General features: G+C 44.4%; 1 protein-coding gene across 1 annotated transcript; it reads left to right on the top strand.

Moving 5' to 3' along the window:
- Window positions 1-828: 828 nt before the first annotated feature.
- Window positions 829-22,451, top strand: LOC142398673 (kinesin-1 heavy chain). Its single transcript, XM_075482772.1, has 26 exons — window positions 829-1,203; window positions 5,794-5,881; window positions 5,967-6,040; window positions 6,141-6,245; window positions 6,574-6,622; window positions 7,014-7,069; window positions 7,178-7,265; window positions 7,359-7,483; window positions 7,638-7,742; window positions 9,674-9,819; window positions 10,810-10,958; window positions 11,053-11,240; window positions 12,067-12,135; window positions 12,398-12,604; window positions 13,687-13,830; window positions 13,934-14,125; window positions 14,227-14,344; window positions 16,605-16,660; window positions 16,932-17,041; window positions 17,286-17,387; window positions 17,490-17,550; window positions 17,676-17,747; window positions 17,935-18,039; window positions 18,191-18,407; window positions 19,035-19,167; window positions 19,714-22,451. Exons 1-26 carry the CDS (start codon window positions 1,078-1,080, stop codon window positions 19,715-19,717), a joined length of 2,889 nt encoding a protein of 962 aa, XP_075338887.1. The 5' UTR covers window positions 829-1,077; the 3' UTR covers window positions 19,718-22,451.
- The last annotated feature ends 1,561 nt before the right edge of the window (window positions 22,452-24,012 follow it).

The raw sequence follows: 24,012 nt of genomic DNA, 5'->3' as shown, positions 1-24,012 counted from the left end.
CCACATCACTACAGGTGTCTATATCTATTAAGTGCTTATATTTCAGAGGGAAATTATGCATTATACATCACATTTCACTAATTCCACAAAGAAGTGTTACGATTACTGATGCTGTAGAAGTTTTTAAAGACTATATTTAAAAAAAGATTAATTAAAAAGACTTTAATTAGTTCAGGATTAAGTTTGCTAAGAGTTTAGGTGTGCCTGATGTTATTCTCAGCTTGAAAGGACTCAGAATATTGAAATATAAACGACCAATTTACCTACAACAGGACAATACATCCAGTGATGGATTGTTTCTTGTTGTATGACTGAACGCTATTTTAATTTTCTGTTTTATATGCACTGAATTTAAACGGCCGTCAAGATTTTAAGAAATAGAAATGTCCCTTGCTTATTGTTTCAACTCCCCAGCTGTATATTAATTTGTTAGAATTGCTCTCACCGAGCAGATTTTTTTCATACTGTTCTTTTTTGCTTCACACTATTACAGATGCATCAATCTGTGAACATGTCGTGTTGTTAGTTATCCTTATCGATGTGTTAGCAGCGCATTTAACCCCGAATAGTTCCTCCCTGGTTCTGCATTTAAAACCTTCAACTTTGGAGGAGGAGAGCAGATAAATGTAATGGAATTCTAAGTATAACATTTCCCGTTTTGAATTATAGAGCAGAGCGACTACGCAGAGTGAAACATGGTGCGAATGCATGGTGTCCTAAATATGAACCTGTCCCAGTTTTACTCGATGTGCTTGCTTTTGTGTTTTTGTTGGTGGATATAGAGGGAGCGCCCGGCGGGGTGACGTCATTGTGATCCACATCCACAGCAGCAGCAGGCGGGGTGAGGCGGACAGTCGCTGATCCACCGGTATCATGGCTTCCTAATCGGAGAGTGAAGTGAATGAGAGGAAAACAAGGGTTTTTGTTTGACTGCCCGACTGATTATTGCCCTCTCCAGAATCTGAGCTCGGGACAGAGGGGCTCGGCCTCCCTTTTTCGCCCCCAACGGCCGCCCCTGGGATTCAGGACACACTTTAATTTTTTATCGGTGAATTTCCATTCGTTAAACCGTGGAAGATGGCCGACCCGGCGGAGTGCACCATCAAAGTGATGTGCCGTTTCAGGCCGCTGAACAGCTCTGAGGTGACCAGAGGCGACAGATACATTCCCAAGTTTCAAGGGGAAGAAAACGTTATTATTGCGGTGAGTTGATTTTGGAGGTTGAGGGGTCGCGGTTACCTATTTGACAGAGCCCTCTGGCACAGTCAGCTGTACGCCATTTTTGATTGTCTTGTAGCTACAGCCGTTAGCTCCTCGGCTAACGTTAGCAGGGCTGACCTGTTCACCGCTGCGTTGTTGCGATGGCCCTCAGCTTGCTGCCAACTTCTGGCCCAGCCAAACACCGCTATCCAATCTAACGTGAAAGATATTCGGTTTTAAAGTAGCTCAAAGTTGTCGTGCAAATAGGAATTAACATTTCAGAGGGCCACTCCACACGCTGTTACCGTAAAATGTCACTATTCTCAGTTGCGCTGTCATGGCTAGCGAGCTGTCATTCAACAAAGCCACAGTCAGACTGCCACAGGTTAAAATGTCGCCGGTGTCAGCATGCTAATACTGCACGTTACTCACTCGCATTGTTACCATGGCATCAATTATTAAGTAGCTGTACATCTGTAACTGTAAACCTATCAATTATGAACAGTTTGCGTCAGCATAAAGCGTAAGCCAGCTTTGATTTGGTTGTGGCTAACTCACTGATGGCTAGGCCAGCTGGTACATGACAGATTAGCCGGCCTTGGCTAGCTGGCTAGATTTAATACTTTAGCTTAATTGAAGCTAACATGAGCTATCTGACCGCCTGAATATGTAACCAACCTTCCTGTGGATAATGTTGATGTGTCCGCTGTGGTTATTATATCTGAAGGAAGAAAGTTTTCATTAAAGAGCAGAGGTAGCATTAAAGATTTCATAACTGGGAGTCAAATTAAAGGGGGCACTTTTACTCAGTAAATGGACACTTTGCATGTTACTGTGCTGGTTTAAGGGGTGGGGTGATTTCTTTTCACGACTGTGCTCCTTTTCAGGAACATTCAGAAGTTTGTCATCAGTGTAATTAGCTCTCTAATAACACAGACCCCTCCTGGACTTGATAAGGGTGAAAAGCATGGGCACCATTTCAGCTATGACAAAAGGAGGAAATGCCTTGCAGAGTTTTGTTTTTGCCACTTTACTTTACTCTAAGAGAAAAAAACACCCCTAGACATGTTTGCAAACTAGGTGTACTTGATGCTTTGCCATGAAAGGCCTTTACATAATGTTTTTAAAAGGCCCCTTTTACACAAATCCCTCTACATTATATCTGTGGTGAAGAAATTAAAATCACACATTGAAGGCACTTTTAGTTACGTTCAAAAGCCAGCAGCATGTATTTAAAAAAAGAACATGGTTAAACATTAGTTTTCCATTAAAAAAAATAAACTGTTTATGTCGTTGTGGACTTTGCCATCATTGTAATATGCTCACTCATGGAAAGACGGCTTCAAAGTATTTACAAGGCAATAAAATACTTTGCTATTTTCCCTTTTTTTTTTTTTTTTGCTGAATGGATGTTAATCCTGTTCATCTTTTGAGTTCGACTTTTACTTTAGGTGATGAATGTGGAGCACAACAGGGCCATTCATTTGTGTCACGCAGAACAGAGAAGACTGTTGTAGTTGTGGTTATTTCTTCAATAGCTTTGCTGACACTGTCTTCAGTCCTTAAGCCAATGGCAAGCGCGCTGTCTGTGCCCCTAAGGCGTGATGTGGCCCTGCCCAGTCCAGAGTGCCAGTCATGGTGCCAAAATACCAGTGCACATTGTGAGAGACACCAAGTGTTGCAAGCCAGCGGCTAGTCCGCTCTGTTGTTGCATCTGCTTTGAGAAGTATAGCAGTGGCAATAAGCAGCAGCAGCAGCATGGGCCTCCTGAGTAATCCCCTTGTTGTCTCTCCTGGTTACCAGCAGTTCGACCAATCAGAGCAGGCCGTTGGCAGGGCACTGGGCTATCTCTCCGGGTGGGGTGGGCAATTATTTTGATTAAGCACTTGGTTTTGCTGATGCTCTTACCAAGGAAGGCCGACTCACTGTATGTTTTTATCCATTTTTGGAGGATCTGGGGGTGTGGTCTGTACACTGGGACTGAAGCCTGAGCACCAGTGCTGCATCCATCATCATCACACAAGACGTCTCTACAGTCCAGACCAAAGCGATGATGCTTTGTGTATTTGACGGCGCTCCACATAGATGCTGTTTGTCTCTGAGAAAGAATGTGTGTGCAGGAAACCTTTACTCAGCTGTGGTTCGCTTTAAGGTCTCTTCAAGTCTTCTACCACAAAAGGAGGATGCTGAAGTTTCCAGATGAATTGGTTTGGGTGTAACGAGGCCAGTTTACCAGGCTAGCTTTGCCAGTGAAGTGTGAGCGTGCAGCAGGTGCATTATTTATGCAGCCGCTGCCTCTCCATCAGTTGTACACAAAAGGATCAGGTCATTTCCCCTTCGTTTTGTTAGGGTTAAGGTCATGTTTTCCATTTTCATACATTAGCCAGGGATGCCCGACAAAAACAGCAATGAGCTACTTTTAGAGTAAGTATTTGTGGAAGTGCATAAGAGATGCAAGGAAAGGAAAGAATAAGAGCATTATGGCATTTAAACAAAGTAGTCGACGCCTGCTTTCTTTTACCCTGCCACACGAGTACCAAAAAGCAATGGTTACCAAAACAAAACGGATGAATAATGAGACTTGTCGCAGCATTAACGCTGTTACATTTCCCTATGCAAACAGTGATTGTGTGACGGGTTTGAAGTAACCTCGGACTGTGTCTCTCCTGAATACCCTGGCCTGGCAGTATTATAGCAAAGCCATCAGGAGGGGAGGAGTATAACGGAGCACTTATGAGCACACCCAACAATACATTTCACTGTCATTGCAATTTCAGCCTGTAATCTCTTTAGACAGAAGTGTAAGTAAGGAAGACGGTGGCAGCAGCAACAATGAGGACTTTAAAGTATTGTCTGCCGATGGCCTCTGGCATCCGTGATAGCAGGTTGGCCCTCGTGCTCTGGGCAGGGTTAATCACCTGGATGTGGCTATCTGGAGTGAATTCCAAACGTCTGAAGATGCGGGGGGGGGGGGGATGATCGTGAGCAGGTGTGTGCAGATTGAGGATATGTCATTTGTAGTACTCTGAAATATTCCAGTTCTGGTAAACATGCTGCAGTTTTTAACGTCAGACTGTGACAAATATGTGGTTTCACCTTGAGTTAGAAATGTGTTGACATGTATTACTGACACCCCCCCGACGCAGCAGTAATCCCAAATCAGTGTAGGGCTGTGCGATACTGCAAAATTTGGTATCGATCCAATACTAAGTAAATACAGGGCCGGTATTACCGATACTTTTTACTACTACCATCTACTTTTGTGTAGTGGAGAGCAATGTATCATAATTCATTAAGTGAATGCATCATCAATATGCAAATTTGAATGAAAACTTGAATTTCCATGATTATTTAATTAAATATGTAGGTTTTCCTTTAATTAATCACGTTTATGATGATAATAAAACACAGGACAAAGTTTTCAGGCAAATAAAAATACTTTTATTAAGGAACTTATTAAGGTTTATAGAAAACTTAAAACTTAAATTTTCCTTTTGGGGTGGTAATCTGCATTTGCAATTCAAGATTTTATTTTTTTTTTTATTTGAAATGTACTAAATAAGATGTGACAAATAAAGTGCATATTTTTATGTAGGGAGCGTGGACAGGGAGGAGTCGGGTGCTCCGACATGTGCGCTCAATTGTACGTTGATTGGGATGTACAAAGGAAATTTGCTTGGATTCACGCATATGCACAGATTCATACATCCGGATATTTTTGTGCGTTGGAGGGCATTTGGGTTTGAGCGTACGCCATGTTGCAGTAGGAAATCCACACAAGTCTTTGTACATGAGGCCCCTGGAGTTGTACAGAAGAGAAACTGAAACTCAAGAATCGATCAATACCCAATACCAACGTTAGTATCGATATTTTAAATCGATCTCAGAAACATCAAAAAATGCTTGTAGCATCAGTTTTTCTTGCACCGCATGTTCCATCTTAAATCCAGCTATCGATTTCTGCCTCACTGGAATTGTGCTTTGAAGTTTTGACGCGCTCCATAGGACATCGCAGTCAGCTATACTCGGCTTGATTGAAGTGAAAATGCCTCCTAAAATGGTAACAAAAGCTTAAGGGTGTAGTTAAGTTAATTTTAGGTGCTGAGCAGAAGTTGATTTCATCCCAAACATAAACATTACAGGTCGGGACGTGCTTGCGGCAGGACTGATAATTTAGTGCTACACCCGTGAGTCTGAGTCTGGCAGCGGTGCCACTCGTGTGTAATCCCTCACATACACCCTCATTTCCTCTTTTCTTTACCGTCTGTCATTGAATAAAAAAAGAGCTTTTCAGAATCCATCAGTGCGAGGCGCACGCGCTGAATGTTTTGAGTTGGAACGACACAGGCGGAAGCGCACACACTAATGTGCGTGATCCTGTAATCCATGACGGCTGTCAGCGTTCATGATGTCGTGATTTTCTCAGCGACAACAAACACCCTACAGCTGGAAATGAAGAATGCATAACTTAGTCTGCTTTGACAGCTCTGTGTTGAACTCGGTTATTTCCGGATCACCGACTTGTTTAATGAATAAAAAGATGCCACATGTTGGTTGAAATGACTAATCTTTGTTTTCTTTTCTTTTTTCCAGGGTAAACCATACATGTTTGACAGAGTGTTTCAGTCAAATACAACGCAAGAGCAAGTGTACAACGCCTGTGCCCAAAAGATCGTAAAAGGTGAGTTTTTTATTAGTTTTTTAAATCTTGAAACACAAAGTCATTTGAATCACGTCGTCACAAAGTTCTTTTTAACGTCTCCCAGATGTTCTTGAGGGATACAATGGAACAATTTTTGCTTATGGGCAGACATCATCTGGTAAAACACACACCATGGAGGTAAGGATGACTTCATAAGAACTGTTTTTAACCGTAGAGGGCCTCCTTCAGTGGGATTCTTCCCTTTTAAGTCATGCGTGTGTTCGCTGTGTGATTTCAGGGTAACCTCCATGACACAGATGGGATGGGAATCATCCCCAGGATAGTGCAAGATATCTTCAACTACATCTATTCCATGGACGAAAATCTGGAGTTTCATATCAAAGTAAGCAGAAGGGACGTGCTGTTCGACTGCCAGACCATTACTCGTGCTGCAGTGGTCTGAGAGGCACTAAACCTTTCAAATAAGTTCAATATTTAATACCTAAGAGGCAGATTATATGCTCAGATATATGTTTAATATGCAGTATTCATTATAAATTAAACAAGCTTCTTACTTCCTTCTTTTAAGTGAGGGAGGAGGCCGATATTTGACTTGTTGCCTCGTACTTCTGCGTCATGTTTCCTGTGTAGCTCGTCTCCTCTTGAGCTCTTCTCTCACGTTGCTGCTAATAGCGGAGGAGCACATACTGATGTTCTTTCTCTGTTCATAGGTTTCATATTTTGAAATCTACTTAGACAAGATCCGGGATCTGTTGGATGGTAAGTCGGCACTAAATTCCCTTTCTCTTCTCCCAGACTGCGGTAACAGATGAGGCAGAACGATCTGCCGGGAGTCTGGGGAACGTAGAGAAAATGAACAAGCACTCGTCAGCGTGATGTACAACAAAACACATAAAAAGCGATGATAATACCCTGAAAATGAAAGGTTTTTCTACCTAAAATACAACGAACAGCTCATTTTATAGCTTCAGTTCTGTCCACTAAAGGGAGATATACTTAAGGTCTACAGCATAACTTGATATATACAGAAAAATGGAAACAAAGACTAAGGATTGTCTGCTCAAAGATCACAAATTCGAACTTGTTTTTGCTTTACTTTGGGTATTAAACATTCCGTTTCTCTTTTGCATTTTTCCTTCTTTAATTCCAGTGTCAAAGACCAATTTATCGGTGCACGAAGACAAAAACAGAGTACCTTATGTCAAGGTGAGAGCGGCCCTCCTGTCACTTGTGGAAAATCTTGTAAAACCTGTTGTGAGGCTAACAAACTTGTCTCATGTTCTACTTTTGTTTTTTTGTTTTTTTTTTTTGAAGGGCTGCACTGAAAGATTTGTCTGCAGCCCCGAGGAAGTCATGGACACAATTGATGAAGGCAAATCCAACAGACATGTAGCAGTCACAAGTAAGTTCCAGCCCCGCCCGAAGCTGCAGCAATAATGTCTTGAGACTTTTTGTATCTCAGATGGCGCCTGACCACATGTCTGTTTTCCCTCAGACATGAATGAGCACAGCTCCAGGAGTCACAGTATCTTCCTGATAAACGTCAAACAGGAGAACACTCAGACGGAGCATAAGCTCAGCGGAAAACTGTATTTGGTGGATCTGGCTGGTAGTGAAAAGGTACACCCGAACATCTCTCATACATACAGTGGAATAAGTTCTGTCAAACCTGTCATCTCCACTTTAAATCATGCTGGAGTCAGATTAAAGCGGGTTCTCTGTTGTTCCCATTAAGGATGGATGATGAGCTTTGATTGTCCTCTGTGATCCGCAGGTCAGTAAAACAGGTGCGGAGGGGTCTGTGCTGGATGAGGCCAAGAACATCAACAAGTCCCTGTCATCTCTGGGAAACGTCATCTCTGCGTTGGCTGAGGGGACGGTCAGTAGCTCAGCTTCCCCTTGCATTACATTACATTACATTACATTACATTACGGCCATTTTGCAGACGCTTTCATCCAAAGCAACTTACAATAAGTGCGTTCCACATCGGTAGGCAAAAGAACTTCAGGTCACAAGAAATCATAAGTGCATTTCCTTCCAAAACCAAACAGCTAAGAGCATAACTAGTGCTAGAGTAAGTGCGGTAAGTTAGGTACCGAGACAAATGGTTTTCTTCATGGTAATTTGGAGTTTTGCATTACCAGGAAATCAGCTGACTTATTTGTTGATGACACCCTGCGCTCAGAGGAGTAAACTAGTTTTGTGGTTTTTTTGGGGAATTGAAGTTTTCATAGTAAGAGCTGGGAGGGTCAGTGCTCTATAAAGCTTGCCTTGTTATCCAAAGGGGCAAAACACGAGTAACTGTACAAAACCAAAAAGGGATAAAAGTGTTAACTGCTTACTGATATTTAAAGTGTTGCCTTCAGCTGGAGGATCAATCCGTTTATTGATTAATCAATCATTCAGTCTATCAAACGTCATAAAAGTTAAAAATATCCGTGGCAGTTACATTCTTATTTAAGAGGTTAGAAACAGCTACTTCCAGGACGATTTCGCATGAAAATATCTTAAACTACAGTCTATTCTTTGCAGTTCTCACCAAATAAATAACAGAAGTATTTGTTTGCACGCTAAAACAAAATGTATTTACATTACATTACGGCCATTTTGCAGACGCTTTTATCCAAAGCGACTTACAATAAGTGTGTTCCACATCGGTAGGCAAAAGAACTTCAGGTCACAAGAAATCATAAGTGCATTTCCTTCCAAAACCAAACAGCTAAGAGCATAACTAGTGCTAGAGTAAGTGCGGTAAGTTAGGTACCGAGACAAATGGGGGGGGGAAAAGACAATTTAGGAAACAAATAAGTGCGTAAGAAGCTAGGACGAAACGGGTGATGTCCTAAGAGGGCGGATCTGGGTAGTGTGAGATGGGTTTTCACCCACACTCGAGTGTTTGGTTGTTCATTTTCCGCTCAGAGGGATGTCTAATGAGCTCGATGTGTTTTTATGCTAACTGAGGTTGCTATGACGAGCGTTTGTGGAGCTTTACCACTGAAATGCAAGATCGTGAACTTAAATCTCTTTTATTTGCCATAATTATCTTGCTTAAATCTTTCGCAGCCTTTGGCAGTGACTTCATTTTTCCAGACGTAGCATCTTGAAACGACAAACGGAGCTGTTGATGCAGCCCAGCTGCACAGCCCCGAGCTGCGTCCGCTTCGTGACGAGAACCAGCATCTTGTTCAGCTGTCGTTCCGTGAAAGTTCCATCTTAACACATCCACAAGTCCTTTGTGCTGCAGAAACAACTCTGGCAGATAAAAACTTTCCTCTAAGCAATGTTTTGCTTCAGCTTATCACGCTAATTTCAGTGTTGGTTTGTTTTACGGTTCGTTCGCTCTGTACACGACCTGCGGCGGGCAGCCGCTGACACATTGAAGATGTACTGAAACAAATGAGCTCTTGTGTGGCGGTGACTCACTGAGCATAATGGCTTGTGAAGGATAATGTTCAGCCTGCCTCAGCTTAGCTGTCTGGATCCATACTACCCAAATATCAGGTTATCATTTGGCTGCCAGCTCGTGAGAACTGTGACACGAGCCGTTACTTCCTGTTGGTCAGTCCCGATGGAACCGAAACGAGTTCTCTTCAGCATTTCAGAGTGAAAGGTCTCACCTTAAATACCAGACTGGTTTTGGTTCTTTTTAACTGTGTCCGTCATGTGTAATTTAACAAAAGGTCAACTGTGATGCGGCTCATCTCAAAGTAGCAACGAGTAACTTGTTACCCTGATCAGTACCCACTCAGGTGTTTACAGGATACGGCGTGTGCAATGTTTGTGAACATCTGTATTTGATCATTTTCCAGGCCTACATCCCGTACCGAGACAGCAAGATGACCCGTATCCTTCAGGACTCCCTGGGTGGTAATTGCCGAACTACCATTGTCATCTGCTGCTCGCCTTCCTCCTTCAATGAGTGCGAAACTAAGTCCACTCTGATGTTTGGACAGAGGTCAGTGAGAGTTTTGTTGTTTTTAAGTTTCTTAAATATTTTTGAAGTAAAATAAGTTTTTGAAATGATATTTATTGTCATAAAGACAGAGTTGGTATCGTCACTAGGCCTGTAGCGATATTCAATAAATCAATTAATCGCATGATAATTAAAATTAGCTCGATAAATGCCATTTGCATGCTTGTTTGTTTTCCTCGTCTCTTTCTCCCTCGGGTCCTTAAGAGTAACGATGAGTGAACCCGCATGTCAGTCGCATGGTATGTGGGGAGGCGGGACTACTGGCGTAGCCTACCACGTAGGCCGTGTGAGAAGTATACCGGTAGGCACTAGGCAGAGAGAAAGCTAGTTGCGAGTTCGAGTAGGCTACGCCTAATAAAGACAAAAAAGATGGAATTGGTTTCTAAGCCAAACGCGACAGCTGCAGTGTGGGAGCATTTTGGATTTAAACCAAATGCCCGTGGTGAACCGCTGAACGTGTGCGAGTCGGTGTGTCGCATTTGTTGGAAAGCAGTCGCGATTAAAAGCGGCAACACAACAAACATGCATCTAAAACACAATCCGCTGCAGTTTTCCCAGTTGGGGAAAAAAAACACAACAAGTGGGCCGTCTTCCTCTTCCCGACAGAGCGCAGTCACTGGGGCGTTTAGAACAAACAGGACAGTGTGAAATGGATTACCGTGTAACGACAGTGTAGTTCGCTTCATTGCTAAAGAGATGCTGCCCTTTAGCATCGTCGAAAAGCTAGCATTTCAACGAATGCTGCAAACATTTGACAGATATTCTTTAAAAATAAAAGTTTATTTCTCTTTGAAAAGGTGTACCTGCATTATTATACCATTATCATTGTATTAGATGAAAATTGTCCAGAAAAATTTGTTATCGTGACAGGCCTAATCGTCACTGTATCTACCCTCTTTATTTGTAAGTTAAATTCTACTAGGTTGATTAAATAGTTTTTTTTGTTTTTTTGTTTGCTTTTTCTGCATCTAGAGCAAAGACCATCAAGAACACTGTGACAGTGAATATCGAGCTGACAGCAGAGCAGTGGAAGCAGAAGTACGAAAGAGAGAAGGAGAAGAATAAGACCCTGAGGAACACCGTCACATGGTTGGAGAATGAGCTGAACCGCTGGAGGAACGGTAAGGCGGTGCAGTGGAGAAACATCTGTCTGAGCAGCCTGAGTCGCATCCAGCCTCGCCTCCCGAATGAGTTGGTTCTGCTGTCCCGCTTTAGGTGAGAGCGTGCCGGTCGAGGAGCAGTTCGACAAGGAGAAGGCCAACGCTGAGGTGCTGGCCCTGGACAACATCATCAACGAGAAGCCGGCCTCCACGCCCAACGTGCCCGGCGTTCGCCTCACAGAAGTGGAGAAGGACAAGTGTGAGGCTGAGCTTGTGAAGCTCTACAAACAGATGGATGATAAGGTGAGGAGGAGCACACAGCAGGAGTTAGCAGCCAGGATGCAGCAATGTGGGTTTAAGCTTTTACATGAAACTTCAACTCTGAACCAAGAGGAAAGTTTTGTGTATTTAATGCCATGCCAAGTTAAAAAATCCCTCTCTTCCTCCTCCATAGGCTTCCCAGTGACTGATTAGAGGTTCCCCTTACTGTAGATTTTAAAATGAGAATAGAGAGAAACTGATATCTGATCCACTTTCCTGCTGATTTTTCCATCTTAAGCCAACAGATGTAGAGATTATCTTCTGCTTATCCTTTATTGCTCACTGTTGCAGATCAAATCAAATTTATTTGTATAGCACATTTCATGTACAAAACAATTCAAAGTGCTTTACATAAAATAAAAGCATTGCAGCAGGGAGTGGACGAAGCATTAAAATACATAAAAGAATATAAAGAGAAACAAATAAAATAATTTAAAGGAATTTACATTAAAAGATGCAGATTGCATGCATAGACACATTAGAATAGAAATGTTGTTAACATTGATTTAAAAATGTCTACATTTGGTGAAAGTTTAATGGAATGGAAGCTCTGCTAATGTGCACGGATGCTATAGCACGTAAAATGCCATCAGGATAATACAGTATAAATACTAAGACAGAATTCCTGTAATATGAAGGTTCATCAGTAATCCTTAAATGTAATTGTGCTTTTTCTTTTGCTGGCAGATGAGAATCGTGTTAATTTTTCTGCTGTTCTTGTAATCGCGTGCCGTCAGCTTGTTGCTACGGGCTGCAGTGATACCTTGGACGCATTGTGTGAATGTTTATGTTTCTTTTCGTTTTACAGGATGAGGAAATCAACCAACAGAGCCAGCTGGCAGAGAAGCTGAAGCAGCAGATGCTGGATCAGGAGGAGGTAAGTACTGGAGGTCTAACAAGTGGATGGGAGTCATGATCTTTGGAGTTTCATAGGTGGAAAGAAGCACAAGAAGCCATTAAAGCTCTTAAGTCCTGTTGTTATTCCACTTTGGTTTAATCGCATCAAACAACTCTAAAATCTGTAATTACCACGACCGCAAACTGTTTTCTACGATCATTCTAACTGAAAAGTCAAGCTTGCCAAATGGAAATGTTTTGTCGTCTTATGCCACTTTATGTCTCTCTCTCCCCTCCTGCAGCTCCTGTCTTCTTCCCGGCGTGACCACGAGAACCTCCAGGCCGAGCTGAACCGCCTGCAGGCCGAGAACGAGGCCTCCAAGGAGGAGGTGAAGGAGGTGCTGCAGGCTCTGGAGGAGCTGGCTGTCAACTACGATCAGAAGAGCCAGGAGGTGGAGGACAAAACCAAGGAGTTTGAGGCCATCAGCGAGGAGCTAAACCAAAAATCAGTGAGTCGGGAATAGATCTGAGCATTCCCACACATGGACACGTTAACGTTAGTGGGGTCTTTTAGTCGTCCTTTGTTCTGATCCTATTAAAATTCAGCTCACAGACACAACTATATTATATTCAGACTATTATAAAAGCAATAAGAAGAGCCTCTACCGCTGCATGTCCTTTATTTTCCTCACTGTTGAAAAACCTTTCCAAGTCTGGAAAAGTCATCTGTGAGGGGGAAAAGGCCTTATCTAAATGCCATCATTTATGCGTTGGGCCTGAAGTTTTATCCCTGAAGCAATCATTTTAAAGGACATTACACCCTTAAATCTGGCCAGTGTCTGTCCACGGGGGAACGAAAGCCATGCAGCAGAGGAGAGGCAACTTAACGAGTCACAGCTTTAGTTTAGGGTGGTTGGGAAGGGTCAGATGACGCCATTTTATTACTTAAAATACTTCATTACTAAGTCACTCAACATTTACTTCCAATTAAAACTATATATGTATAAGATGTAGAATAATTCTCCTGCTCAGTGTGCGACTGCCGATACTGACGGCCTGTTTAAATTTCACATTGACCAGATTTTTTTCTGCTTTTCCATCATCTGACTTCCACATCACAGCCACTGCTGGACCGCTTCTTTTTTAATTTTAATTTTATTTAATGTTATTTATTTATTTATTTAGTCTATTATTATAATTATTATTAGTTAGTAGTAGTATTTTTATTAGAATTAGTATTATTATTGTTGTTGTTAATATGCAATCATTGTAAATATTAATAATTTTTTTGAGCTACTTGACTAATTTGAATTTCCCACATCGGGGGATGAATAAAGTATTTTTCTATTCTGTAGATGAGCAACCAGCCGTCTTCTTTTGGAAGCTCTCTGGTTTAAAACTGTCAGAAAATGCCACTACACACCCAAACCAGAACATTTTTATTTTAATTTTTTTTACCGTTTAAAATCTGTTCTCGTCAGTTGTAGGCAGGGACCAGGCAAACCTCTGACAGTTTCAGGATAGATCAGATGTAAAGAAATGAATGAAGGCATCGTGTGCCTTTGTACTGAAACCTCCTCTTTCATTGCAGTCCATTCTGTCCTCTCTGGACTCTGAGCTCCAGAAGCTCAAAGAGATGTCCAACCACCAGAAGAAGAGAGTGACTGAGATGATGTCGTCGCTGCTCAAAGACCTCGCTGAGATCGGCATCGCTGTCGGCAGCAATGACATTAAGGTGCCGGGAAGGTTTTTCCATTTTCTCCCAGTTCCTCCTTCTCATTGATCTGTTTTTTTTTTTTTTTTTTGTCGGTCTTAACTTTCCTCACTCGTCTTTTCAGCAACACGAGGGCGGCAGTGGTCTGATCGACGAGGAGTTCACAGTGGCCCGTCTGTACATCAGCAAGATGAAGTCGGAGGTCAAGACGATGGTGAAACGCTGCAAGCAGCTGGAGAGCGTGCAGTCGGAGAGCAACAAGAAGATGGATGAGAACGAGAAGGAGTTGGCTGCCTGCCAGCTCCGCATCTCACAGGTATGGAAACAGGATTTTACCCAGTCTGTACATCTTATGTTTCTTCTTTTTGCTCCCCTGAATCCTGAAGATTTTGTGAACATATTTTCCTTTGTCTGCAGCATGAAGCGAAAATCAAGTCCTTGACCGAGTACCTGCAGAACGTGGAGCACAAGAAGAGGCAGCTGGAGGAAAACGTGGACTCTCTGAACGAGGAGCTAGTGAAGCTCAGTGCTCAGGGTATGTTCGGGGTAATCTTTCATGTTCCTTTCTGCTGTGAGCGCAGCACCTGGGCTCTGACCTGAGCCTCTGACCTGAGCCTCTGACCTGAGCCTCTGACCTGAGGCTCTGACCTGAGCCTCTGACCTGAGCCTCTGACCTGGGGCTCTGACCCGAGGCTCTGACCTGAGGCTCTGACCCGAGGCTCTGACCTGAGCCTCTGACCTGAGGCTCTGACCTGAGCCTCTGACCTGAGCCTCTGACCTGGGGCTCTGACCTGAGCCTCTGACCTGAGCCTCTGACCTGGGGCTCTGACCTGAGGCTCTGACCTGAGGCTCTGACCTGAGGCTCTGACCTGAGGCTCTGACCTGGGGCTCTGACCTGAGGCTCTGACCTGGGGCTCTGACCTGAGGCTCTGACCTGAGCCTCTGACCTGAGCCTCTGACCTGAGCCTCTGACCTGAGCCTCTGACCTGGGGCTCTGACCTGAGGCTCTGACCTGGGGCTCTGACCCTGGGCTCTAACCTGGGGCTCTGACCTGAGCCTCTGACCCGGGGCTCTGACCTGAGGCTCTGACCTGAGGCTCTGACCCGGGGCTCTGACCCTGGGCTCTAACCTGGGGCTCTGACCTGAGGCTCTGACCTGGGGCTCTGACCCGGGGCTCTGACCTGAGGCTCTGACCTGAGGCTCTGACCCGGGGCTCTGACCTGGGGCTCTGACCCGGGGCTCTGACCCGAGGCTCTGACCCGAGGCTCTGACCCGAGGCTCTGACCTGAGCCTCTGACCTGGGGCTCTGACCTGAGCCTCTGACCTGGGGCTCTGACCCGGGGCTCTGACCCGAGGCTCTGACCTGAGCCTCTGACCTGGGGCTCTGACCCTGGGCTCTGACCTGAGCCTCTGACCTGGGGCTCTGACCTGAGCCTCTGACCTGGGGCTCTGACCCGGGGCTCTGACCTGGGGCTCTGACCCGGGGCTCTGACCCGGGGCTCTGACCCGGGGCTCTGACCCGGGGCTCTGACCCGAGGCTCTGACCCGGGGCTCTGACCCGGGGCTCTGACCCGGGGCTCTGACCCTGGGCTCTGACCCTGGGCTCTGACCCGAGGCTCTGACCCGGGGCTCTGACCCGGGGCTCTGACCCTGGGCTCTGACCCGGGGCTCTGACCCTGGGCTCTGACCCTGGGCTCTGACCCGGGGCTCTGACCCTGAGGCTCTGACCCTGGGCTCTGACCCGAGGCTCTGACCCTGAGCCTCTGACCCGAGGCTCTGACCCGGGGCTCTGACCCGAGGCTCTGACCCGGGGCTCTGACCCGGGGCTCTGACCCGAGGCTCTGACCCGGGGCTCTGACCCGGGGCTCTGACCCGAGGCTCTGACCCGGGGCTCTGACCCGAGGCTCTGACCCGAGGCTCTGACCCGGGGCTCTGACCCGGGGCTCTGACCCGAGGCTCTGACCCGAGGCTCTGACCCGAGGCTCTGACCCGGGGCTCTGACCCGGGGCTCTGACCTGAGCCTCTGACCCGAGGCTCTGACCTGAGGCTCTGACCTGGGGCTCTGACCTGAGGCTCTGACCTGAGGCTCTGACCCGGGGCTCTGACCTGAGGCTCTGACCTGAGGCTCTGACCTGAGGCTCTGACCTGAGGCTCTGACCCGAGGCTCTGACCGGTCCTGGAAGTTGCCTTTTAATGGGCCCACCCTGTATGTTATGAACCCGAGCTGCACATATAATTTGTTTTCCACACGTATTCAGGGTCCCATCGATCAGAGAGGCAGGATGCACCCTGAACCGGTGCATCACAGAGCCTGCGCTTATGTCTGATAGTGCAAACTGATGTTTTAATATAACATGGCAGAACATAGTGTGGAGTATTGGAGTGTTGAAGTGTTTCACATTACAATGTGCTCACAGCCAGTAGATGTATTAAGCCTCGTTTTCACTGTCAGTACGGTACGGGTCGGGTCGCTTTGGGGTCAGCTTGCGTTCCCACTGTACAAATAAATAGCAAATAATGAGTTAGAGGGAAGTGTTAATGTCGCCATGACTACCATCTGAAGGAGAGAATGTTTTCACTTAATAGAATAATGAAGGCATGAATGTAACATTTGTGTTTGAAAAGTGTTCAGGGACCTCACAACATGATGAAAGTCAGTGGAATTCGACATGGAATAGACGTGTTTTGTGTAAATATCTCTGTTAAAACTATTGGCAGCTGTTTCCAGCTGCTTTCTGGTAACTTGGTGTAGATGCTGATGGAACTGGTTCAGTAAGAATGTTTTTACTTTACAGAGAAAGTTCATGCTATGGAGAAAGAAAACGAGATCCAGACTGCTAATGAAGTCAAGGTATGTTTGTTGTTCCTGGTTCAAACAAGTGCTAAAAACAGCCCTGCAGCTTCTCTCCATCCCATAGAAATCTAGACTCATATAATCATTATATACTTTAATCTGGTTCTTCCTAAAATGTGTCATTAATCCTGAATTTTATATTTTTATAACTGTTTTTGGTTCAGTGGCATGTTGGCTGCCCTCGCCTGTATTTTAATGTAGTTTTGTGATGTCTTGTGTCACAAATGACCACTTAAAATGGTTAATATTCTGTTTTATTTGTGTTCAGGAAGCGGTGGAGAAGCAGATTCACTCCCATCGGGAAGCTCACCAGAGGCAGATCAGCAGCCTGAGAGACGAGCTGGACAACAAGGAGAAACTCATCACCGAGCTGCAGGAGTAAGAGTCAAATCTGCCGCTGCTTGCTGCTCTTTTCAAGCAAAGAGACAGTGGAAACGGGAGTAAATGTAGATTATAATCACTCTCCCTGGAGCTAAATGTTTGGGCTCAACACGACAGCGAGGAGCTGTGTTAGCATAGCTACAATAAAACGAGGGAAAAACGTAGTCGAGCCTTAAAATGAGTGCAGGATTCAGTTGGCTCGAGAGATAAACTGTTAAAGATTGCTTTTTCTGTCCTTCAGTTTGAACCAGAAGATCATGCTGGAGCAGGAGAGGCTCAGAGTGGAGCACGAGAAACTCAAATCCACCGACCAGGAGAAGAGCCGCAAGCTCCACGAGCTCACGTACGCTTCACTGACGCACCTCCTTCTGCTGGTTTCCCTTCACACGTGCGGCTCCACACGTCTGAAACACGTCTTCTGATCCGTGTTCTTTGTTTTATTCAGGGTGATGCAAGACAGACGGGAGCAAGCCAGGCAGGACCTGAAGGGGCTGGAAGAGACGGTGGTGAGTTTAAGTCGCTCGTGCATCGCTCACAGCGCTGGGGTGACAGTGCCTCGTTCACAACATGTCCAGGTTTGGTTTACGCATGTATTTAAAAGTCTTTATTTCTGTATTTTTTTGCCCTCCAGGCCAAGGAGCTGCAGACCCTTCACAACCTGAGGAAACTCTTTGTTCAGGATCTGGCAACCAGAGTAAAAAAGGTGAGCCGTGTTGTCATTGGTCAGGTTACGCTGGCCGTAAAGGAGTTTCAGGTCCACCACAAACAAACGGCCCATTCTAAATCCACTGATTTATAGCTAAAATCCCTGCTGACGGGTGAGTAAACGGAAGGAATGGGGGGGGGTTTGCGCCTACGTCACGCTTGTTTGTTCACTTTGTTCACTGCAGAGCGCTGAGATGGACTCGGACGACACCGGGGGCAGCGCCGCGCAGAAACAGAAAATTTCCTTTCTTGAGAACAATCTTGAGCAACTCACCAAGGTTCACAAACAGGTGGGAGTCGAACACGCACGTTCTCAACGTGACTCTTACCTTTCTCAGCTCTCCATATTATTTTGGGACCTGTTTTTGTGTGTAATTTTTGTGTTGTTGGTTGGCTTTTCCTCCATCCGTCCTCCCCACTGACGACTCAACTCTTCCACAGCTGGTTCGTGACAATGCAGACCTTCGCTGTGAGCTGCCTAAACTGGAAAAGCGTCTTCGAGCTACGGCTGAGCGGGTCAAGGCTCTTGAATCTGCACTGAAGGAAGCCAAGGAGAACGCTGCCCGCGACCGCAAGCGCTACCAGCAGGAGGTGGACCGGATCAAGGAGGCCGTCAGGGCCAAGAACATGGCCAGGAGGGGACATTCTGCTCAGATCGGTGAGTAGAGCCTGAGAAGGCTTTTTTTAACGCAAAGTTAACGTCATCATCGTCTCCTTTAATAGACCTGAATACATTTTCTTATAGATAGAAATTCAAGCATCCAGTAGCAGACATAATAAAGCAATAAAAATGTTTATACACTTATAAACGCTTTAAAAACAATCTAAGAATTTATAAAAACAGTTTAAAAATATAAAGTGACCAGTGAAGTAAGACGATAGGAGACATGAGCCCTTTTTCAACGTCCTAAAATCCTAATTAAATGTGTTTGATATGCTTTGGTCAGTATGTTGCAGAAATGGAGACACTTCCCCTTGAAACCATGAATTTACAGTTTGTGAATCAGAGTGAACCACTCCTCTCTTCCATTGAGGTGTTTTAATGGAGATTTGGCCCCAAATCAGTCCGTTATCTTTGGAAGACATTACTGTTGTAAAGAGATTATACATTAAATGGCCTGAGAGCTCCCACTGCCTCACACTAAACTGATACTGATACCGAATGGCAAATATTTCCTTCCCCTGCAGTGGGGCTGTGGGCACTCGACACTGATCCCTCTTAGGCACAGTCTTGTTTATGTTGTTACGTTGCCCTCATTTACGAAAAAACTCCTCTCATCATCAGCCAAACCCATCCGGCCCGGGCAGCAACCGGTGGCGTCTCCCACCCATCCCAATATCAACCGCAGTGGAGGCGGCTTCTACCAGAACAGCCAGACGGTGTCCATCAGGGGAGGCAGCGCCAAGCCCGACAAGAAGTGAGTGGGAAGAAGTCCTCTGTTGTCATGGAGATTAAGAGTGATGCAGCTGTGGAGTATGGAAGTTTTTCTGTGCCATCAGTTTGAATATGAATTACTAATATTGAATTTTTACAGCATCAAAATCAGACTTTGAATTTAAAACCAACAGTGTAAAAAAAAAAATCAATTTCTAAAAACAAAAATCAGCGTAAAAAAATTCAACAAAAAAAAATTAAACCTAAAAAAATGAGAATTTTTGTTGAATCAATTTCCACTGAATTTTTGTTTTTAGAAATAATTTTTTATTTTTTTACACTGTTGGTCTTTCAAATTCAAAGTCTGATTTTTGATGCTGTAAAAATTCAATATTCGAAATTCATATTCAAACTCTGATGGCACAGAAAAACTTCACTTCTTTCCTAAGGAGTCACCGTTCACACGGCAGTATTTCCCCCTCCTCGTGCAGGGAGGCAGCAGCTGCATCAGCCTGGGTCATCTCCCAGCTTGTAACCTGCTTTTAAAACGTATTCGTTGACGGCGTCCTTCTCTTGTTTGAATCTGCAGCTGAAGAATGGAGCGGGACTGAAGAATGACACCACAGAAGAAGCCAATATCACCTACCCGCCTACCCAGACAACCTGTCATTCCATTACAGCAAAAGGGCTCCTCGTCGCAGCTTTGGGGCCACGAAGGAGTTTCTGAATTATAAATATATATATATAAATATTCCCGGCCTGTACAGCTCCAGCCCCCTACACCCTCAACCCACCCCCTCCCCCACAGTTCTCATTATAAATTATCTCATTTTTTTTTTCTCTCTCTCTCTCGCGGGATATAATAAAGAAAAAAAAGAAGCAAATTTTAATTTACAAATGGCAGAATAATATTCTTATTCACTGAACCAAACGCAGTCTTGAGCGCAGCCTTGGCGAGCGAAACCGCGCGCGATTTCGAATGTGTAGTCTCGGTTTCGTTTTTGTTTTTGCACCGTCTGTCGTCATCCGTCGTCTTCGTGCGAGTAGTTCTGCACTGTGCCAAGCTGAATGTAACGGGAGCAAGAAAAAATCTGGAAAAAGTCTAAAAAAAACGCAGAAAAAAAGACTAAATAAAGAAGATGAGACCCTACCTGGAGAAATAGCTCGACCCCGTAGGCTAACCTCTGTACATTTCATTACTATCGGTTGTTAACCACACTTTTCTCTGGATAGATTTTACATGCTTCGTAAAGAAAAATAAAACGGTTTTGAATTGACTAGATGGCGTCGAGCACTACTGTTCTGTCCAGTGTCGTTGTACAGGCGTAAAGTTTCCCAGGAGAGAACGGCGCAGGATTGGCTCCAAAAGGGGGGGGGGGCCGATTACACGAAAAGCCAAGACGTGCAACGGTGTACTGTAGATGTATTTAACTTAATACCTGTGGAGGCCAATTGTTTTTATCATTAAGTTAAGATAAAACCTATACTCGTTATCGGAGGCTTCGTGGGAAGGAAGTGAAGAATGTAGAAGGATGGAAGGAAAAAAAGAGGAGAACGATCCGGTGAACACGGCAAACTTCCACCTTTTAGACTATGCTAAGTAGCTAAATGTACTGTTTTTACTTCTCTCAGCGGAAAATAAAGCCGTGTTGATGAATACTATTTATATATCTCTCTGCACATCGGAGCACATAGACTGCAGGTGTTTAGACTGAGATGGCGCACTCAATCCCTGTCCTGTCCTAGCTGGGTCCCCCCGTCACTCGCATGTCCAGGACGTTTGTTTTGAAGTTGTAAACCCGACCTATCGGGTGCGTGTCGTGATTTCTTTTCAAGGGTGCCTCGCTTGTTCTTCTTCTTCTGCCCCCCCCCCCCCACCTCACCTGTTTTGTTGTCTCTTGTAGGTTTAAGACCTTGGGTTTTATGCTGGGTTTTAATGTACTGTATCTCTTTGTTGTTCCATAGATGGTGTAGATTTTTGCTCTGAAGGGGAACGACGGGTGGGAGTGGGGGGGGGTGGGTGTCAGTCAATGGATCAGACCCTTGCTGCTGATCAGCCAGTCAGGGAGCGCAGGGTCTAAAATTGCACATTAATCTTCTGTCATCATGTGGAGGAGGGGTTTATTTAACTAAATCTATCCAGGATGTGGAATCTATTTTGTCTTTTCTTTTTTTTTTGTTGTATTTGTTATATATTTTTTCATTTTAATTCCCACCAAATCTTTTTTTCTTTCTTCTTCTTACCCTGTGAAGCCCCAGTGCATTGACAAAAACGCTCATTGTGATTGTAACCCCAGCATGAGAACACTAACATCTTGTGCAAGTGCAATATACTGTAAACTACACTGTACACCAGTGGATTGGCCGGAGTGAAGGGGGGGGGGGCGTCCTGCCACACCGACCCTCCGTTAGCTTTCGCTGCGCTGGCCTTTGTGTCTCTGTGCGTTTCCTCATGGAGGGTTTCTCTCGTCGCTCTTTCTCAACGTCTGAAACGCCTCCACGGAAATCTTCTTTAGTTGACGGGACGAGGTTTCAGGGTGGGGGGGGGGAAACGGACTCGAGAACCGTCTGTTGACGAGTCGCTCAACCAGTGGAGCAAAGCTAGCTTAAAAAGATGGGTAGGATTTCTCTAAAAAAAAGGTGTCGTATTAAAACCTGTCCGCTCAGAACAGGAAAAACAGGGTTTTAATAGCACTTCCTTACAGTATCTGCACTCTGAAAAACAAAAACAAAACACTCCATATGTGGCTGTTTTCGACCGGTGGTTAAATAAAGTTGCTTCCAAAGCCCTGCGCTAGAAGTGGTTGTCAAGGGCAACCAACTACAAGCTGCAAGGAGGAGCAGCTCCCCCTGTATCTATGACAGGACAGCGTTTGGTGTCCATCTAGAGTGTTTTACCTGTGTAAACCTTCTAGGTTAGTTGAGACTTTGCAGCATGGACCTCAAAAATGTTTATCCTTTGATCTTTCACCAAAAAAAAAAAAAAACTGGATATCAAGTGCGGGGAAAATAGTACAAAAACAAATACAGCAAAGAATACTCTGTGTTTACCCAAATTAAATAACTTGTGCATTAATTCTAAATTAATAAAAAAACAAAACAAAAAGTGTAGCCACTTTTTTTTATTACTGTGTAATAGTTGGTCAATTTTTAAAGGACAAGTTTTGGGGATCCATGGGTGGACACGGTACCGGATCATTCCTGGAGAGCTGGGGCACAAGTAGCAGGGCTCTGACACGGGCGGAGACGGGAAGCTAACGAGATCAGTTTTGGATTGACTGCATGATGTAAATGTATGTGTGATTAAATAATTATGAGAAACACCAACATCTCTGTCCGTTTGGTCATTCGAGTCTTTTAATGGTGTTTTTTTTTTTTTTTTTTATTGTTTCTGACAGGAACTAGGAGCAACGTTTATCGAGTTTGTGCAGTTTTAAGCAGCTTTAAAGTGTTAAATATCTGCTCTGAGCTCCTTTATCCTCCAACACTTTCTGTCCTTTCTTTAAGGAGTCTTCAGGAATAGTTCTCCAGGCTTCTTGAAGGACATCCCAAAGCTCTTCTTTGGATGTGGGCTGCCTTTTGTTCAGTTCTCTGCCAACATGATCCCACACTGCTTCAGTAATGTTGAGCTCCGGGCTCTGGGGAGGATTCATCCCTCCATCAGACCTGCTGCCACTGATTTTCAGCCCACTTCTTGTGTCCTTTGGCACAGCTCAGCCTTTTCTCCCTGTTTCCCTTCCTTAAGAACGGCTTCCTGACAGCCACCCTTCCATGGAGCCCATTTCTGATGAGGCTTGGGCCAACAGCAGATGGATCAGCTGAAGGTCCAGATGCATCTCTCAGCTCCTGTGTCAGGTCTTTGCTGGAGTTTTTCCTCTTTCTTAAGGACCTCACTTTCAGATCCTGTTCATCTGCTGTAGATAGTTCTTTAGGCCTGACACTTCTTCTTTTGTCCTCCACTTGTCCAGTTTCCTCAAATGTTTTAAGGACACACTGCACACCAAGCTGAGATATGCCAAGTTTTTAGCTAACAGCTCTTTGGGAATTACCTTGTTGCTGCAGAAATCCTATTTTATTCCTTTATACAACATATACTTACCTTTATACTTATTCTAAATATATTTATTATGGATGCTACTAAAGAAATTAGAGCAACTGTGTTTCTATGACAGGCTGCTCGTTAAAATTTATTTTTTTTTGTCTATAATGTGTCGACACTACGGAAGCCCAGAGCGGACGTGGTACGTATAAACTTTTTTTCTGATGGTTTTCTCTAGATAACGAGATAATTTACCAATGGTTCTCGAGGCCACTTTATTCAGTGTGAATGAAAGGGGGGTAAAACTGGGTACACCTTTGCCAGAAATACATATAAACACATATACACAGGGGCGGACTGGGGAGAAAAAGTGGCCTCGAAAACAATCGGTAAATTATCTCGTTATCACGGGAAAACGGATGGAATAAAATGTATGTGTCTATGGCCGTTTAGGGCTTCCGTACAACACTACGCTGGTTCATCCCTTGAGTTTTTGGAGCCTTTTTTATGCAGGAATGATTCACAGTTCAGTCTGAAGTGCCTTAGTGAACAAAAAACCCCCTTTATCCTAAAATGAGGTGCTGTCCTGTACATGAACTGGGCCACATATTAGTGAAAAAGCAGCTCATGTCCAAAGAAGAACTTTGGAGGACCTTCAGAAATCCTGATCACCATTACGAGAAAGTCTGACTGCTTGGAAGCTAAATATAAAGGAAATTGTGGCTTAAAACTTTTTCCTAGTTTTATACAAATGGATTCTCTGGTGTTTGATGCTGGTTAATATGAAAAAACTTTCTCTTTATGTCAAATGTGTCTAATTCGTACTGTATATGACCTTTCATTTCAACT

This window comes from Odontesthes bonariensis, chromosome 14, assembly GCF_027942865.1.
Source record: "Odontesthes bonariensis isolate fOdoBon6 chromosome 14, fOdoBon6.hap1, whole genome shotgun sequence".
Taxonomy (NCBI): domain Eukaryota; kingdom Metazoa; phylum Chordata; class Actinopteri; order Atheriniformes; family Atherinopsidae; genus Odontesthes; species Odontesthes bonariensis.
The sequence above is the reverse complement of the archived record's forward strand: the minus strand, read 5'-3'. Positions and strand labels throughout refer to the sequence as shown.